At 38.0% G+C, this 18,897-nt stretch overlaps 1 protein-coding gene across 1 annotated transcript; it reads right to left on the minus strand.

Annotated features, from left to right (window-relative positions):
- Window positions 1-2,507: 2,507 nt before the first annotated feature.
- Window positions 2,508-11,610, minus strand: LY6D (lymphocyte antigen 6 family member D). Its single transcript, XM_074202882.1, has 3 exons — window positions 11,483-11,610; window positions 4,075-4,173; window positions 2,508-3,431 (listed from the first exon to the last, which is right to left on the minus strand). Exons 1-3 carry the CDS (start codon window positions 11,532-11,534, stop codon window positions 3,211-3,213), a joined length of 372 nt encoding a protein of 123 aa, XP_074058983.1. The 5' UTR covers window positions 11,535-11,610; the 3' UTR covers window positions 2,508-3,210.
- Between the last annotated feature and the right edge of the window lie 7,287 nt (window positions 11,611-18,897).

Genomic DNA, 18,897 nt, shown 5'->3' on the forward strand with positions numbered 1-18,897 from the left:
TTGGAAAAAAGGAAACTACTTCACATTCAGTATTTATTTGACAAGTCTTTAAAAGGGAAACAAAAAGCCTTCAAAACACTTCATTACCCAAATTTCATTAGTGCTAGTATTTTCTTCACAAGTTTTGCTGCTTATCACCTAGCAAGTTATTTGAAAGAGTTGCTAAAGAATTCTTGCATTTTTTCTTTTACAAAAATCAAGCAATTTAAATATGCTAATTTTTTCTATGATGCCAAGTGACTGCGGCATGCTGAGTAGAAAAAAAAGTATAAATACCTCAATTTGACCTTTCAAGAAGTTGAATTTTAAAAAATTTCCAAGTGTGTGCTCTACACACCCACCCAGAAAGCTATGGTTAATAACAAAAGAATTAAAAAGAAAGAGAAGGAAAACCAATTCAATTAAGCTAACCTGACACATCAAATTAGACAATATTCCACATTTAGAATCCCCCATCTCTTCAAAGAGAGATAGCTCTTATCCCTTCTTTAGAATCAAGATGTTTACTCTGATTACATTTTATTCAGTTTCAGTATAGTTATTAGCATTATACTTTTCTACGTCTATTGTGTTCATTGCCTATATCATTTTCTTGACTTTTTCCATCAGTTTGCAGGAATATTACCATATCTTCTTATCTTCCTTCCATTCATTATTTCTCATGGCACAACAATATTTCATCATATTTGTGAACCATATTTTAAAATTGCTACTTTGTTTCTAGTTCTTTGCTACTGTAAAAATATTGCTGTTCTGAATATTCTAGTGTATATTGGGCTTTCTTTTGTATTATAATGATGCATTAGGTCTTCAGCTCCTTTAGTCACAAATCCCTAGGAACAATAAGATTACTACTGAACCAGGAAAATATAATCTACACTTCCATCATTTTGAGGGAAGAGAAGGAATACTTCATGAGAGAACGAGAACATGTTCAGTATATGATTTGGAAGAAGAGTCCCAAAGGCTAATTCAAGAAAAAAAGGCTAATGTCAATAGATCACAGATGAATGTATTGTGCAGATGAAGTTGCTAATGTTTGTGTAACTGATTTCACTACTGATGCTGTTCACGAGTTCACAAGAAGTGGATTAATACTTTTCCCCACTACCCTTGAGATTATCCTTACTACTCATTTAGATTTTCCTTTAAATATGTACATGTTATGCCAATTGGTATATATGTGTCATAAACAAAAAAATCATTGTTTATGATTCCTTTAAGTAAAATATAGTTTTCCTTTCAGTTCTTTTGTCTTATTTTTACTTTTCTGAAATCATGCTTTTTCCCCTTTTCTTTGAGTTCTGAGGAAGTGCAATAGTTTTGTCCCAATCTCTTCTTGAAATTCTCTGTAAATCTTTTGTTTCAAGTGTATATCTTGCAAATTTCTTGTGAACAACATATCATTTCCAATATATTCTGCTATCTTTTATTTTCATTCACTTTCAGTTATGTACTCACCTCTATCCTATTCTTTCATACATTTTTCCTTTCTTTGTTCCTCAATCCCTTTTTATCAGATTCTTGCCCTTCCTTCCTTCCTTTTTATCTCTCTCTTTCTAAACACCTTTTCACAATCTTACTTCCAAAGTTGTTTTGCTTATTACTAATTCTTTCCTAAATCTTTTCTCCTTTATATTCCCTCCTTTCCTACTACCTTTACATTGTTTCCTCCATCTTTTTCCATCACTATTAAGTATTGACCTTTCTAGATCTCTAATGATCTAGGATGAGAATTACAGGAGGAACACATGTGTATTTGCTTTGTGTATATTTGTGTTATTTATATGTATTTATGTTTCCATTTGTTTTACTTTAATGTGCCTGGTTTATTTTTATGTGCATCTCTATCCATACATGCAAGTATGGTTAGACTGTAAGGTCCTTTGAGGTAGGAATTATATCTAACCTAAATTTTGTTTAGGTCTTAATTATGCAGTGGCTTAATAAGTATTTATTTTATTATACTGTAGTAGGAACTTAGATTTAGTATTGAATGGGAAGTTAAAGGACCTCTTCATTTTATTGATAAGGAAAGAATGACTCAGAATGGTTGGTTCTGTGATTTTACCAAAGCCATGTAACTAATTAATATCTGAATCAGAAACTGAACCCAATATTCCCAGATTTCCAAGTCTAATCCTCTACTTACAATGCCATGCCATGGGTTTTTTCTGGGTATACATATATTTGAGGGTACTATTCTGAGGTTTGTGTTTCTGTGTTTGTGTGTGTGTGTGTGTGTGTGTGTGTGTGTGTGTGTGTGTGTACATGCACCTCATCTTCCTCCTTGCTCTTCCAGGGTTTAGAGTATTTGCTGATAGATTCCATAGGGATTGGATGTGGTTTGGCTTCCCTAAAGTAAAGGATAGAAGGTAGCCTAACTCTACATCTAATCCTGCTGAGCAGTTCACTGCCCAGAATGGGCCCAAGAGAGCCTTCCTAGCCCTTCCCAGGCCTTTGCCCTCCCTTTACCCTCCCACACCCAATAGATAAAAACACGATTTTGTTGTCTTCTTTTCAGTCATTTATTATTATTGAATAGAAAACAAAAACCCAAGCTTACAGAAACAATAAAAAAAAGCTGGTTGGATTGAAATGATTTCCCCATCTCTGTCTTCCTGCTCATAATAGCTCTTAGAGAACACAGGATTTTAGAACTGAAGACTAATTGAGTCTACTCCTTTCACTATACAGTAGAAGAAACTAAGATCCATTGAAACAATTTACTCAGGACCAAGTAATCAGCAAATGACAGAATCAGGATTCAAACCCAGTTCTCCAGTTTCCAAATCCATTTCTCCATCTGGTGCACCATGCTGTGATCCTCTCTACTCCCCATTCTTCCTCCCCACCTCTGGATGAAAACCTAGGGTCTGCTGAGAAGTGATCTTGGTAAATGGGGCCAGGATCTCTGAGTCCCTGGTTTGGATCTTCAGGTGAACCTAGTGAGGGTGACTCTCTGAGGGGGTCAATTGAGATGTTGATATTTTGAGGGAGAGGAGAAACAGAACTGATCTCCTGAACCCTAGGAGCTAGATGAATACCCCCCTCCTTATGTGACCCTTATCCTGTGAGACTGAAAGGAAGTGAATGGATTGGGGAGGGACATGGAGCTGGATTGAAGTTGTGTGGAGAGAAGGCTCAGGACCTTCCAGAACAGGGTTGGGGTGCAGGGTTGGGATGTGGCCTGGCTAAGGGTCCCATAGTTTACATGATGATGAGGGCAGAGACCAAAGTCAGAGTAAGGCTGAGGGCCAGGACAGCACGACTGAGGAGTGTGTGGACAGGAGCTGAGTTCTCCAGTTTAACATTGCACAGGTCTGTTTTACAACAAAGGACCTCGGATTGGATGTGACCCATATTAGTTTTCTGTGGAACACAGACGTCAGCACATTCCTTCTTTACAAGGTTTCCTGCCAATTGCTGATCTAGAAGAGAAAGGCAGAGAAGAGATTGTCATGCAGACATCATCCACACACACCTTTGAAGTCTTCCCATCAACTCCTTAATTCCCAAAATCATGTTCTCCATTCTCTGAAACTTATTTTCTTTCCACTCCCAGACTTTGGCCTGTCTCTAACACTTTTCTGCAACCTCTGGCAGTGCCTTCATTTTAGGAATCTTCATTCTTTCTAAATCATCATTATCATCTAAATCATCACCTCTACCACCTGACTATGCTTCTATTACAATCATGACCTCCTCACCAGCACCATCCCACCATTACCATGATCACCATTATAGTCATGACCATCACCATAACACCATTGCTATCATCATCTTCATATCATCACAATAATCATGAATGGCAATAGTCTCCACCGTCACTATCTTTGTCACTAATCATCAAATGCTCCCATTTAATTCTGGTTGAGAGTACCCCATCCTGACCAGAATTTGTACTCCATCAACCCTAAATGATCTCCCCAATGGATGAGGTCTCCTCCCTCCTAGGGTTGTTGACTCCAAGAATCTTCATGTATCTCCTATCTCTGTCCCAGACTGGGGGATGGAGGAGATGGGGAATATGGAAGGAAATATCTCTCCACCTTTTGTCAGATAGATACTCACAGTTGATGGTTGTTTTGCAGAACTGAGAAGAATAAGGGCAGTTTCTTTCGGTTTTGCAATTGTCAGAACTTTCACAGACATGACACTGGAGGGCTTGGGCTGTGGGTACAAGAGGGTGGTCAGATGGTCCAGGACTCAGTGAGCTCATACACAAATCTTGAACCTTGAGGGGTTAGTTCAAGTATCCTTTCTGGACTCAGTTCTCAGCTGACCTACTCCTTTCCTGCCTCCTTTGTTTGGAGTAGGAATGAGAGGGTAGGAATGGAGAAACCACAGCTTCTTTGGCAGGTCCAACAAGACCATCACCCCCCCTCCACCCATGTGAGTTCTGTCCCAGAGACAGAGGCAGACACAGAATACAACTTGTGTGGATCTAAAACACAAGCTACAAGTCTCTTTCCAGTTTCTCCTCTCTTCCAATATTCATTGTTGATTACTCTTTGGCCTTATCCTACAGTTTCAGATTCAAAGAATATCAAAGATTCAAGGGACTCCAGAGACCATCCAGCTCAACCCATACCTGTGCAACAACCCCGCCCCCATAGCACCCAAATGATTCTCTAGAATCAGCCTTCTCAACTTTCATGAACTGATGCTGAGTGAAATGAGGAGAACCAGAAGAACACTGTACACCCTAACAACAACATGAGAGTGATGCTCAAACTTAATGGACTTGCTCATTCCATCAGTGGACAATTTTGGGCTATCTGTGATAGAGAATACCCTCTGTATCCAGAGAAAGAATTGTGGAATTTGAACAAAGATTATTACCTTCAATTTAGAAAAAAAAATGTTATCTTCTTATGTAATTTTGCTATCACATGTATTTTTTTAACTTAAGGATCTCTCTCATCACATTCAACTTAGATCAGTATATACCATGGAAATAATGTAAAGACTAACAGACTGCCTTCTGTGGGGGGTAGGGGAGGGAAGCAAGATTAGGGGGAAAATTGTAAAACTCAAAATAAATAAAATCTTTCAAAAAAAACCAATCAGCCTTCTCTTTCTGATTTATCAGTCAATAAATACAAGCAATTATTAAGCACCCACTATATCCTAGGAATACAAAGACAATAGTGAAACACTCTCTGCCCCCTTGAATATTGTGTTTGTATATACATCCATGTGCATGTGTGTGTGTGTGTGTGTGTGTGTGTGTGCGTATATGTGTGTGTATGTGTGTAGCAAAATAGCACAATAGGGAAGACTCTTCAACTTAGAATCTGGAAGACATGAGTTCAAATCCCATCTCAAATACTTACTAGCTACCTGTGACCTTAGGCTAGTCATGAGGACCTCTCAGAGACCCAAGATTTACATATTAGGTGCCAGATTCGGAAGCAAAAATATCTTAACAAACTAGAATTTTCAGTTAAATCTAATAAGATGGAATTTACATAGGAGTACACAGGGTCTTCAAGTGTGTTTTAAAAAAATAAATTTCACAAGTACAAGGCATGTGAAGTATAGATAGGCATCAATTCATCTGGAAAAAAAACAAATTGCTTTAGTTTTAGTGGACGGCAAACTCTATCAGAATCAATAATGTGACATGGCAGCCAAAAAAAAAAAAGTCTTAGGCTATCCCAGAGAGATCTTATGTCTGAGGTCAGTGGAGAGATGATCACCTTGCATATTACCCTGGTCAGAGCACAGATGAAGCTTTATTTTCAGTTGTGATTGTTACATTTTAGGAAGAAAATTGATAATTGGGAGAGGATAGCTCTTAGAGAAAGCAACTAGAATAGTGAAGATTCTTCAAGTCAAGTTTTGAGAAAAGCAATTAGACAAGATACTGGGGATGTTGAGTCTAGAGAAAGAATAAAAAACTTAGTGGAGTTAAGTGGATATTGATCGTTGAATTTTCCCAAGATTTTCACCTAGAATTACCAGTTACAACTTTTGGAGTTCCGCTTCACTAAAGATCTTCAGACATTTGTAGGGAGTGTAATAGAAAAGGTTTTAGGAGGTAGTATGGGTTAAACTGAAATCTCTTCCAACTTAGGTTTTGAATTTCAATGATTTTAGATTGCATTTATAAAAGCCTATTTTCCAAAAGAGGAAATTCTTTTTAAAAAATATTTATAGTTGCTCTTTTTCTTTAATTTTTTATTTTGTTATTATTATTTTTTTGTGGCAAGACAATGGGGTTAAGTGGCTTCCCAAGGTCACACAACTAGGTAATTATTGTCTGAGGCCGGATTTGAATTTAGGGTGGGTGCTCTGTCCACTACACCACCTAGCTGCCCCAAGAAGGAAATTCTTGATATTCTGCTCATCTTCCTCCTCCCTCTTTTTTTTTTGTCTCTGTTGTCCCCACTCAACTCCTACCATTTTCCTCTGACTGTAGGTTTGCCTTTTTGTATAAACCATACTGGCATTGGATGGGATTGGACTTTTGTGTTTATGAAACTATTCCCAGAGTGTGCTGGTCAATGTTTAACAATTGACATCCAGGAAGGGGGGAAAAAACATGCTTACTAATATACTGTTTAATCTTCATTTTTAAAATTTCTCTTTCACTATCTTCAATCTAACCAATAAGCAAAACAAGAAATCTAGCCTTGATCTATAGTGTTCTCTAGTGTCTGAGGTGTAAATGTTCACACTGAAAAGTCAACAATCTAGTCTCTGGAACTGGTTAAACTGGCTCCAGAACAATCCTAGATTGAGAGCTTGAGGCAATGTAATGTGGTAGATAGTAGGGGCCTAGAAGAGATCTTAGAAATCATCAAGTACCAACTCTTTATATTACAGAGGTAAACTGGTTCCCACCTAGTTACCTGTTTTCTATGGAAAACCAGTTATAGATTTCAGTTTACAGAAAAAAACATGCTTCTCTTTGTAAAAGGATTCTTTTACAGAACCATTTTGAACCTTCTAGATCTGGTGGTGCCTCTGATAAAGTATATTTTAAAATACACAATTTCTTTATTCTACACTATTTTAGACCTCTAGCCTCAAATCACGAGAAGGTAAAAGAGTTGAATGAGGTTACATAGCATGTCAGTGGACCAGTCAAAAGTAAGAGTTTACTGAAAGAGTCCTTGAGGATCTCTTCAATTTACAAATAAGGAAACTGAGGATCACAGAGTTTTGTTGACTCAAGATCACAATAAGTAGTAAATTGAGGTCTTTCTAGTGCAACATAGCATAGAACTCTATCCTGAGTTCTGTATAGTCCAATTTCCTCTCTCTCTCTCATTCTCCCTCTCTCTGTTTCTATGTCTGTCCCTTTCTGTGATTCTGTCTATCTGTATCTCTATCTTTCTCTCTGCCTCTCCATCCATCTTTCCTTTCCTTTCCTCTTCCAGACCTCTGATTTCATTGACATTAAGAATTCCATAAAGATACTCTCTATTCTGACTGGGTTTAACAAAATGTTAAGTGACTTGCTGTTATAAGTGGCTTATGAATACTTAGTTTAGAGTGATTTATAAAATAGCTCTTGATTAAGATGATCTTAACAAAAGAACCACCTTTCTCTTAAGGGGAGAGGGACACCGAATCCAGGAAATGCTAGGTCTTGTATACACTTTGATAGTCCTCCCCCTTCGAAGATCAGCTCCCTATGACTTTATGCCCTCCTACTTCTACCCCACCCTCCATACTTAATGGCAGAAAATGTGGATGTTCTGTTACCAAGTGACTCTCATTTTATAGCCTCATAATCCCAAAGCAAAACTTCACAGAAATGTGATTCACTGTGTCCCAAGATTAATCTGTGGTCCCACCTAGTTCCCCATTTTCCATGACAAGCCAACTATAGGTTTTGGCTTACCATAGACATGATTCTCTTTGTTAAAGGGTTCTTTCACAGAACCAATTTGAGCCTTCTAGATCTGGTGGTGCCTTTGACAAAGTATGTTTTAAAACATACAATTTCTTTATTCTAAACTATTTTAGCACCTCTAGCCTCAATTCACAACATCTAGGATTGTCCCTCAACTTGCCAGTGCCCTGGACCAGTCCTTCTTGGCTCCCTGTAAGTCTCAGGTGAAATTCCTGCTTTTTCAAAGCTGTAATACGATAAATATAGACAGAGAATAGAGGGACTCTCAAGAATAACTTTTAGGCAAGAGTATATCCCAAAACTTTATCAAAAGAGTATCATACTAGCTTTGAATTACAAGCAGCTGCTTTACAAGGCAGTGTAGGCCAAAGGAAGATAGTAAATCTACATTCAAGAACTAACTTTAACACTGTTTTCTATTCATTCTTCCCAATCTGGGCTTGAGTTACATCATCTGGAAAATGAGTGGTTTTTAATAATCATAGCAGATATTAGACAGTGTTAAGGTTGATAAAACATTTTCTATACAATCTGTTAGCTCTGATTAAATGAGATAATATTTTTAAATTAACAAAGCATAATGCTTGACTCATGTTTGTTTTTTTGATTCTCACAAATGCTCTTAGAGGTCAATAGTACAAGTATTATTAATGTCACTTTATCTCTAAAAATGGGACAAGATTTTGTAGTCTTGTAGCCTTGACCACAGAGTATAGGGCAGGGGATCAATCAGTGTCCTGAGATAAATCAAGTTCATCTGAAATGAATTGAACTGAACTGACTTTCATTCCATTAAGTAGAAACATTGAATTATGTTGAGTCAAATGAAAAAGGTCAATTGAATCGAATCGAATGGAATTTATTTGAATTTTATTCCACTGACTTTAATTTCATTGCATTAGATTGAATTGAGTTTGGGTTGAATTGAATTTAGTTGGACAGAATTGAAATGAATGCATGTTGTAATTCAATTGAATGGAATGGAATTCAAATTAACTCGAGGTTACCCTTTCCCCCCAAAGATTCTCTTTTTTCTACCACTAGCTTACTCTATAAAAAAAGGTCATTGGCTTGAACCTGAGGACCTGGCTCCAACTTTCTCCTCTATACTTGTTACCTGTGCAATCTTGAGCAAGTTACTTCTTAATTTCTTAATTAATTAACTTCTTAATAGGTCTTAATTTCTTCACCTATAAAACTGGGAGTGGGTGATGAACTAGATGACCTCTGAGATCCATTGGAAATCTATCTCCACCAAATTCTCTATGACAGATCCTTTTCCAGCTTCACCCCCCCATCAGAAGATAATTTCAGTAATAACAGGAAGGCTCCAGGATTAAACTGGGCAAGAAGAGCTGTAATACGATAAATATAGACAGAGAATAGAGGGAGTCTCAGGAATAAACTGAGAGAAAGGAGATTGGAGCTTGCAGAAGTGAAGGGATCCCCTGAGTACCTCTTTGCAGGTATGAGGTTGGAAGGGAAGGTCTATTGGAGAGACAAACCAGGAGAAAGACTTTTTTTCTTATGTTTGAAAAGAAAAGGTCTATTAGGGCAGCTAGGTAGCATAATAGATAGAGCACCAACCCTGGAGTCAGGAGGACCTGAGTTCAAATGTGACCTCAGACAACTTGATACTAGCTATATGAGCTTAGGCAAGTCACTTAACCCCATTGCCTTGCAAAGAAACAGAACAAAATAAAAAGACCTCTCCTTCATGTTTGGCAAATCATCCCTTAACTTCTTCCACATTCATACACAACCATAAATACTATCATGCATAATCAAATGATATACTTTTAAATTCTACACTAAGATCTAGTCCCACACATTCACCCAAAACCAAAATCACTCTAGAACCATCACTCTAACCACATAAGAGTAACAGCTATGAGTTCAGACAAGATTACCCACAGCCACATGCAAACACAAACTTGCCTTCATTCCTGAAATCATAGTTAAAAATAATACTAACTGGGTGTAGATGCTATTAAACTGGGAGGAGTAGGGGGAGGGGGAAAGGAGAGAGTGGGGAGAGAGGAGGGAGGAAGGAGAAAGGAAGAACCAAGGAAAGAAATTTCTGTTTTTTGTCCCCAGATGGCAGCAGGGGTCATTGTCTGGATTAGGTTGTGTGAAGGAGAAAAGGATTAAACTGGGTGTGAGGTTCAAATAATCAAGTTCCAATGAGGGTCAGAATATAATCTCCAGTCCCACATACAACAATAATCCTAAATCCATAATTACACCTTTAAAAGTTGTTCTTTAATAGAGTCTTAGGGTCTAAAAATTGTAAAACTGAGGTTAAGAAAGTGAATTAGTTGCCTAACATCATATAAAAAGTGAAAAATATGCCAAATTCTTGCTAAAAAATATAAACCTATTCACTAAAAGAAATCATGTTGAATAATAAAGAGAACATTAAACCTATGGTTAGAAATCCTGGTTTATAGTTTTCCCACTGATATTGTGTCAGTTACATTGAACTGAAAATAAATTGAAATAGAATTTTAATCTCCCTCTGATTCAACCAAATTGCCATGCATTGAATTATGTTGAATTGGGTTGGATACAGAGAGGTCAACTCTATTGAGTGAAGTTGATTTGAATTAAATTGCATTCTTAATTAACTAAGTAAACCTGAACAAGTCACATACTCTCTGATCCTCAGTCTCTTTATCTATAAAATGGAGATAATAGTTTCGTATTATCTACTTTTTAGGATTGTCTTGTGAGAATGGTAAACTGTGAAGTTTCATAGAAATGAGAATTAACATTTATATTAAATCCTAAAAACCCACTATCATATAGATATTATTATAAATATAATGCGTGTATTTATTATATAGAAAGAGTAGAGATAATATATTATAGTATCTATAGTATTAGAATAAAGATATAGGTAGTTATGGTTTTTTTACACAAGCAAGTCAGTTTCTCTGGTTCTTATTGCAGACATTCTTTTTTTGTTTTTTTTTTTTGCAAGGCAGTGGGGTAAACATTCTAAAGAAGAGGATGAACATGCTGATCTAAGATTCCATCTAACTCTAGCATTTTGCTTTCTAAGACTTACCCAATAATAATACTCAATACCCCATAATATATTTTATGTTTTAAGGCTCCTTTTGCCTCTTGCCTCTGACATTCTATGACCCAGGTAGCTGTAACATTCTCAAATTTTGTATTCTTTTCATTTTGTGATTCAACCCTTCCTTGTGCTATGGGGATGATACTGGGCTTTGAGAAGTTATTAATTGACCCTAATCCCTAGCAGGTTCCACCAAACCAGAAAATATGGACCTGGTGATAGAATCGTTATTTGTCATCCAAGAAGCAGCCTAGCTAAGTGAAGGTGGCGCTTCCACCATAAACTGACCACCAGATGATGAATTTTTCATCTACTGCACTAATTAATCAACAAGACGTTTTGCTAAAGTATGAAAAAGTTAGGATTTGTTTTTTTTTAAATGTTCATACCAATGAAATCATGGGTTTAAGGGAGTATTGAGGAAAGTAGGGTTCAGGGTCCAGGACAAAATTTATATCTCCCCCCATCAGAAAAGTACCAAGCCCCATACAGTAGTCACCTCCCTCCCCAGACTTTCACCCCCTTACCTTGCCCTATGGTGAAGGCTGCCACTACCAGGAGCATCAGGAGAGACTTCATGTTGTTGAGATCACATCCAATGTGGAGTGAAGGCCCCTCCTCTCCCCAGAAAGGTCTTATAGTCCCATCTGGGACAGACCATGGGACAGGTAGTGATGAGGGGAAAGGGAGGCTGGGCCCCAGGCAGGGATCCAGCTAATCAGCAGAGGGGATCTGGGATCACTGAATCATCCTAGGAATGTGCCTCAACCTGCTTATGTCCCCTGCCCAACCCAACCCCTTGGTTTGGGGAATTTCTCATCTCTCTGCCCGCTGACAACCTCCTAAAGTTGGGTATGGATCCCATGGAAGAGGGAAAAATTGTTCTTTTCCCAAGAGTATGGAATAATGCAAGGGTTTTGGAGTTTGTCAACTAGAACCTGAGTTCTGAATAACCCTCCTCACATTATGCATGATATTAGACTAATCACCTCTCCCCTCCAATTTCTTGGCATGAAGAGTTAGAACTAACCTCTGCTATCGTTCAGCCATTTCAGGTATGTCTGCCTCCATTCCATTTGGGGTTTTGTTGGCAAAGATACTGGAATATTTTGTCATTTTCTTCCTTAGCTCATTTTACAGATGAGGAAACTGAAGTAAACAGGGTTAAATGACTTGCCCGGGATCACGCTATAAGTATCTGGAACAGGATTTTCTGACTCCAGGTCTGGCACTCTATCCATTGTCACCTCAAGGCTCTAAATCACTTTTAATTTTCTTAAAATCTCTAAAATCCTATGATAGTATGTACCACTAGTCACCTCCTTTGATCCGCCACTCGATCTGGGCTTCAAGGAACTCAGAAAAAGGAGAAAGTGATCCTTTCCTCACCTTCAGAACTTCCAGTCTCACTGAGAAGCCAGTCTTTGATCCTACAAATGTGGTAATCACAAAATAATTCAAAGTAGGCAAAGAGCAAGAGTGAGATCTTGGTTTTAGTGTAGATGGGAAGTGCTATTGAAATGTCAATACAAGAAGAGATCTCTGGGAACTGAAGCAGTAAAACAAGGCTCTATTGAGACGATGGACCTTGGACAGAGTTCTGTTTAGTATTCACTTTCTCTTGTTTTCTTGCTTTTACTCTTAAAACCAGTCAAGAGGGTATCCCTATATTTGCTCAATAATAACTTCTTAGATAAACTGCCTATTTGGCCATGTATTGATGATGAAAGGAAGGAAGGAAGGAAGGAAGGAAGGAAGGAAGGAAGGAAGGAAGGAAGGAAGGAAGGAAGGAAGGAAGGAAGGAAGGAAGGAAGGAAGGAAGGAAGGAAGACAGGCAAAGAGAAAAAGAAGAAAGAAATAAAACAAAATAAAGGAAGGAAAGAGGAAAGGAAGGGAGAAAGGAAGAGAAAAAAGAGAGAGAAAGAAGGAAGGAAAGAAGGAAAGAAAAAGGAAAAGAATGAGAGAAAAAGAAAGGAAGGAAGGAATAAAAAAGAATGGAAAGGAGAAAGAGAAAAAGAGAAAGAAGGAAAGAAAGAAGAAAAGGAAGAAAGAAAAATGATGGAAAGAAGAAAGATAATGAAGGAATAAAACTAAGAAGTCAGCTATGCTTAAGAATTTCTAGGGGCAGCTAGGTGGCCTAGTGGATAAAGCACCGGCCTTGGAGTCAGGAGTACCTGGGTTCAAATCCAGTCTCAGACACTTAATAATTACTTAGCTGTGTGGCCTTGGGCAAGCCACTTAACCCCATTTGCCTTGCAAAAACCTAAAAAAAAAATTTAAAAAAAAGAATTTCTAAGGGTAGTCATATGGAAAAATATTTGCTCTGATCCAAAGGTAGAATTGGGATCGACAAATGCAGGTTGTAAAGAGGCACTGAAGCTTGAAGTCCTAAAAATTAAAAAATCACAAAGGTCTTTAAGTAAATGGGGAAATATCTACCTTTTAAGGATGTTGTAGAAGAGATTCCTATTCCAGGATGAGTTGGACTTTTTCAACAAATGGTATAGCAATTTGGCAAAATCTCCCTCAGGGTAAGGAGTCTCCAGGATACAGAGAAAAGCTAGTCAATTAATATTCACCAAGTACTCTGAAGCAATATAGCTGAGCTGGGAGCCTCAGATCTGGGAAAGGAAGGTGGGGGCAGCAAGTCAAGGGCCCATCCCCTGGGAAACTCCAAAACCCTTCAGAAACCTCCCAGGTACCTTCATAGTATATGATCAGTCCTGATCTCCACCTCTCCTACTGTATGTATTATCAACCCCATCAGCTTGATATAGTTTGACTTGGAGGAAGGGAAGACCTGGCTGATTCTGCCTCAGATACTAACTAGCTGGGTGACCATAGACAAGTCACTTAACCCTCTCAGCCTCAGTTTCCTCTTCCATGAAACTGGGATAATAATAACATCTACCTCCAATCTAATGTGTTAATTTATATATTTTGCAAACCTTAAAATACTACTTAAATACTATCAATGATGCCAATGACAATAATGATGATGCTGATGACAATAATATCTGGGGTGAGTCCATTCTACTTTTGTACAGTTAATTGTCAGAAAGTTTTTCCTGACATCATGCCTCAGTTTATCTCTTTGAAACTTCTCCCCTGGGCTCTTCCTTCTGGGACCAAGTGGAGCAAATTTATTCTATTTTTCATGGGGCAGTTTCTCAACTACTTGAAGACAACTATCAAGTGTCTCTTAAATCTTCTCTTTCCCAGGCCAAACATTCCCATTTCTCCAGTTTCTCCTGTGTGTATCCTGATCTCCATTCTAGTCTCCATTTTCTGAGCCTGCCCCAATTATCAATGCCCTTTCATGCATGTGACATTGTAATCTGGCGCTAGACTATGTGTGTGTAAGACCCTAAGAGGTTCTGGTAGTCAAGAAATGAAGACCAATAAAATTTAAGATATTTTGGGAAGTCAGTACTGTTGGATCATGAAGAGTAAGTTGAACTTGAGGAGGCAGAGAAAAAGCAATTTAATCCCATGCAAAAGAAAAGGGGGTAAACTAGGTCAGAAAGGAGGGAAGGGGAATAGAAACCAAGTTGAGGTAAATAGTGGCATAATCTTAGATATTTCTGCTGTCTTTCAGTCAACTGGTATACCAGTTCAGTGTAATTTTGCTACTGGGACTAAAAAGTGAGGCTGATTTGGCATTGGGGGAAAAAACCTTAGCTTTAAAAAGACCAAAGTCTCCCACTGTATTCAGGGCATCTCCAGGTCTGGCCCCCAGACCCAGATGGTTCCAGAAAAGAAAGTGAGACTGGTGACATTATACAGTACCCCCTTTCTTAAATCCAATTCCCTTGCATGTCATGACATTATCTCCTGATGTCTTCTTCAAGAACAAAGGACAATGACTGAAAAGTATAACAATCTATGACTAATCCCATAAGAAACTTTCTGAACTTGCCAAAGCTCATCCTTGAATGACAGAATATGGTCTGTCATCTGGCCTATAGCTAAATAGCATTTTTATTATCTACATCATGCCTCAGTGTACTTCCTTAAAACTCCTCCCCAGTGCTCCAATCTCTTCTTTCTGAACCAAGTGAAGCAAGTTTAATTTATTTGATGAGGTGGGTAATGCCAGGATTACTTCCCCATTTTATAGATGAGGAAACTGAAGCTCAGAAAGATTAAATCATTGCCAGGTCCATATATGAATTGAAGCCTTTTCAATTTGGTGGGACTTAGAGCTTTGAGAAGAAACATACTACCAAATATTTAAAAACCAGCTTACAGGGGCAGCTAGGTGATGCAGTGGATAGAGCACAGCCCTGGAGTCAGGAGTATCTGAGTTCAAATCCCGTCTCAGACACTTAATAATTACCTAGCTGTGTGGCCTTGGGCAAGCCACTTAACCCCATTACCTTGCAAAAAAAAAAAAAAGAGAGAAAGAGAAAAACCAGCTTGCAGGCAGCTAGGGGTGGATAGAGCACCAGCCCTGGAGTCAGGAGGCCCTAAGTTCAAACCTGACCTCAGACACTTAATAACTGCCTAGCTGTGTGACCTTGGGCAAGTCATTTAACCCCTTTGCCTTAAATAAATAAAAATTTTAAAAACCCAGCTTGGTAGAAAAAAATGTAAGCTTGCTTGTAAAGCATGCTTGACATTGTTTTAAATTTAATCTGCATTATTAATATTTTTGCATTAAGTAATATTACATGTTCTATTTATATTATAATAATTATATTTATATTAAATTATTGTTAAAAATCTGCATTGTTAGTACTTTCTTAAGTCTAGAGGATTAACAAAGCAATAAAAACAAAACAAAAAATCAATCAAGGCCTGATTTGTAGTATTTGCCTAATTTCCAAGGTGTAAATGCTCACACTAAAAATTTAATAAGTGGCTCTCACAAGATGATTCAAACTGGCTTCAATACCCCACTATTTATGGTGCAGAATCAGGGTCACCTTCACATCCATCTCACAAAGGAAATGGAGAAGGACTTTAGCAGAGTGTAATAATAATAATAATAATAATAATAATAATAATAATTAAACAGAATTTTTCAATTGTCTACAAAGTTTTGAAATTTCAAAAGTAGTTTTCCCCTCATGACAAGTTGTATGAATCAGAGTCCATGCATTTAGACTCATTTTTAAAGATGAGACAATAGAGATGTAAAAAAATGACTCAACTACAGTCATAAGAGATGGCTCAGGTCTTAAACTGGGCCTTCTTATTTCACTTGGAATACTCTTAGCTCAGGGCAGGGAAATAAGGAGGGGTCCTGGTCTGGCAGAAGCTTGCAATGGAGCAATGTTGTCAGCATTTAATGGGGGGGGGGGTGGACAAAGAGGAAGGGAAAGATGGACTTTTAAGTCAGGGGATCTGGATTCAAATCCCAACTCTGCCACATTTTACCAGTGAAACCTTGGGCAAGTCTCTTTCTCTTTCTGGCCCTTAATTTCCTTAATTAATGAGGGAAGTTGGACCAAATCTTTCTTAAAGTCCCTTTCAGCTCAAAAATCCTATAATCCTAGGTTCTTGGATAATTTTTATTGGTTGGAATTTACAAACTTCTATGGATGAATAGGAGGGAGTTGTCCCCCCATCCCTTTCTCCCAAAAGCATAATATATCATGTCATGACTCATAACATCATGTCACATCCTATTATATCATATTACATCACACATCATGTATTTATATTGTTATATTATGCTATTCTGTTCTTATATGATGCTATACTATACATTATCTTATATATGTTACTTTATGTTATATTACATTACATTATATTTTATTATTATATTATGTTTCCCTGAGCCTTTTTCTCTACCTGAGCCCACCTGCCAGTCCATAGGGAACTCCAAGACAAATTTACACAAAAGATAGAGATCCATAGCTCTTCGGAGGAGGAAAGCCCATTAAAAGGTTGGACCTCTTAGTTTCTAACTTCCACCAACATTTCTCCTCCAGACCCACCTGTACATGGAAAGGAAGTAATCACTATTTCTATAGCTTTTTCAGACTTCAAAAACATAGGAAATGTGAAGGAGCTTGTAAAGGGGATAAGGTATCATGAAGTTGCGGATAGAATGATGGGAAGCCTTGGCCTCAGATCTCACTCATCTCAAATACTTTCTAGCAAAAAAGTGATCCTGTATATGTCAATTAAGCTCTGGACCTCCACTGACTCATCTGTCAGATGAGGGGGTTAGATTCAATTGGTACCTTACATCACTAAGTCTCTTTAGGGGAAACAATAGCATAGCTATGAAAACTTAGATATTTTTCTTACAAGGGTCCTTTCCACTAAACCATATGCAAATGAACATTCTTGAAATCAAGAAACCTCAGGTGGAGTCCTAGTTCTATCACTTAATAATTGCCCTGGACAAGTCACCTCCTCGAATTCCTCCTGGTTCTTATCAGTCCCTGCTTCAGTGAAAGAGCTTAATGTTCACAATAAGTCAGATTTGATATCCAGTGGATGAAAGCCTCAATGAGACTTCCCTGCTCCCTTCCCCCTACCATACATTTACCTCCTCCTTTGTCTTTTTTTTTAACTTTTTGCAAGTCAATGAGTTACATGACTTGCCCAAGGTCACACAGCTAGGTAATTATTAAGTAGCTGAGACCTAGTTTGATCTCAGGTGCTCCTGACTACAGGACAGGTGCTCTATCCACTGCACCATTTAGTTGCCCTCCCCACCTTTGTCTTATTTAATCCTTGACTCTCCCTCAACAAAAAGCATTGAATTCTGTTTAATGTTTGTTCATAGACAGTGAGATGGAAAGGGCCTTTATCCACAGAGATTAGGTACAAGAATATGCTGATAAATGTTAACACACATTTCTTGCAGGTGGGGTGTGGTTGTAGGATGTATTCAGGACACACTTTTAAGTTTAATCTGCATTATTAAAACTAATGTCTAGACATTCATCTAAACAAAAAAAAAATCAATTCCAGATTTGTAATGTTAGCCAATTTCTAAGGTTTAAATGCTCATACTGAAAATTTAACAATGGGACTCTTGTCATCCATTTTGAGCTGACTCCTCTGGTGAGTGACTTGTCCAAGGTCACACAGAACAAACAGAAGAGCCAGGATTTTAACCCAGACAACTTGACTTCACATCCAATGTCCTTTGTGTGAGTCACTATTCAGATACAAAAAGAGACAAAAAAAAAATCCCTTATACTCTAATGGTTCTTAACAAACATTTACTGAATGGTAACAGGCACCTCATCTTCCTCTTTGGTGTACTAGTGGCTCTTCAAAGACCTGGCTCCAGACCCTCTTATTTTTCCAGATATTTCAGGAATATTCTTGAGAAATTGAAACCCATTCAACTACCCTATAAGAAGGTGGGAAATGGAAACTGGATGACCATGAGCGATCATTTAACCTTGTTTGCCTCAGTTTCTTCTTCTGTAATAATCTAGAAAAGGAAATAGTAAAATACTCCAACATTTTCCAAGAACCCAAAATGGGGTCATGAAGAGTCAAACATGAATGAAAATTGACTAAAGCTTAAACAATCTATCATGATCATTTGGGTGCTTAATATTTCCTTGGAGGAGACAGTAAGTTTCCTGAGGACAGGATCTGTGTCATTTTTCCATCTATGTATCTCCAGTGGCAAGCACATCAAGGTCTATGAATGGAGTGAATGTGAAGGGGTTTTAGAAGGAGCTTGGAGTTTGCAAATGGAAAGTCTGGGGTGGGCGGGGGGAGTTTGAGTATGAGACCTGTAGCAATTACCAAGAAGCCTTTTTTTTCCCCAATGAACCTCCTCTGGCTAGCCAAGCTGCTGTTTAAATGTCTGAAGACAAGACAGACTAGTTCTAATGACTTGACCAGACTTGACTCTGGGGCTAAGCTTGAGTCCAAATTTACCTCTTGCATCAGGAGCAGGAAACCCAGTTTCTAGATTGGTCACTAATGTGCTGACTGTGTGGCACTGAGCAAATCCCTT

The sequence above is a fragment of the Macrotis lagotis genome, chromosome X (genome assembly GCF_037893015.1).
Source record: "Macrotis lagotis isolate mMagLag1 chromosome X, bilby.v1.9.chrom.fasta, whole genome shotgun sequence".
Classification (NCBI taxonomy): domain Eukaryota; kingdom Metazoa; phylum Chordata; class Mammalia; order Peramelemorphia; family Peramelidae; genus Macrotis; species Macrotis lagotis.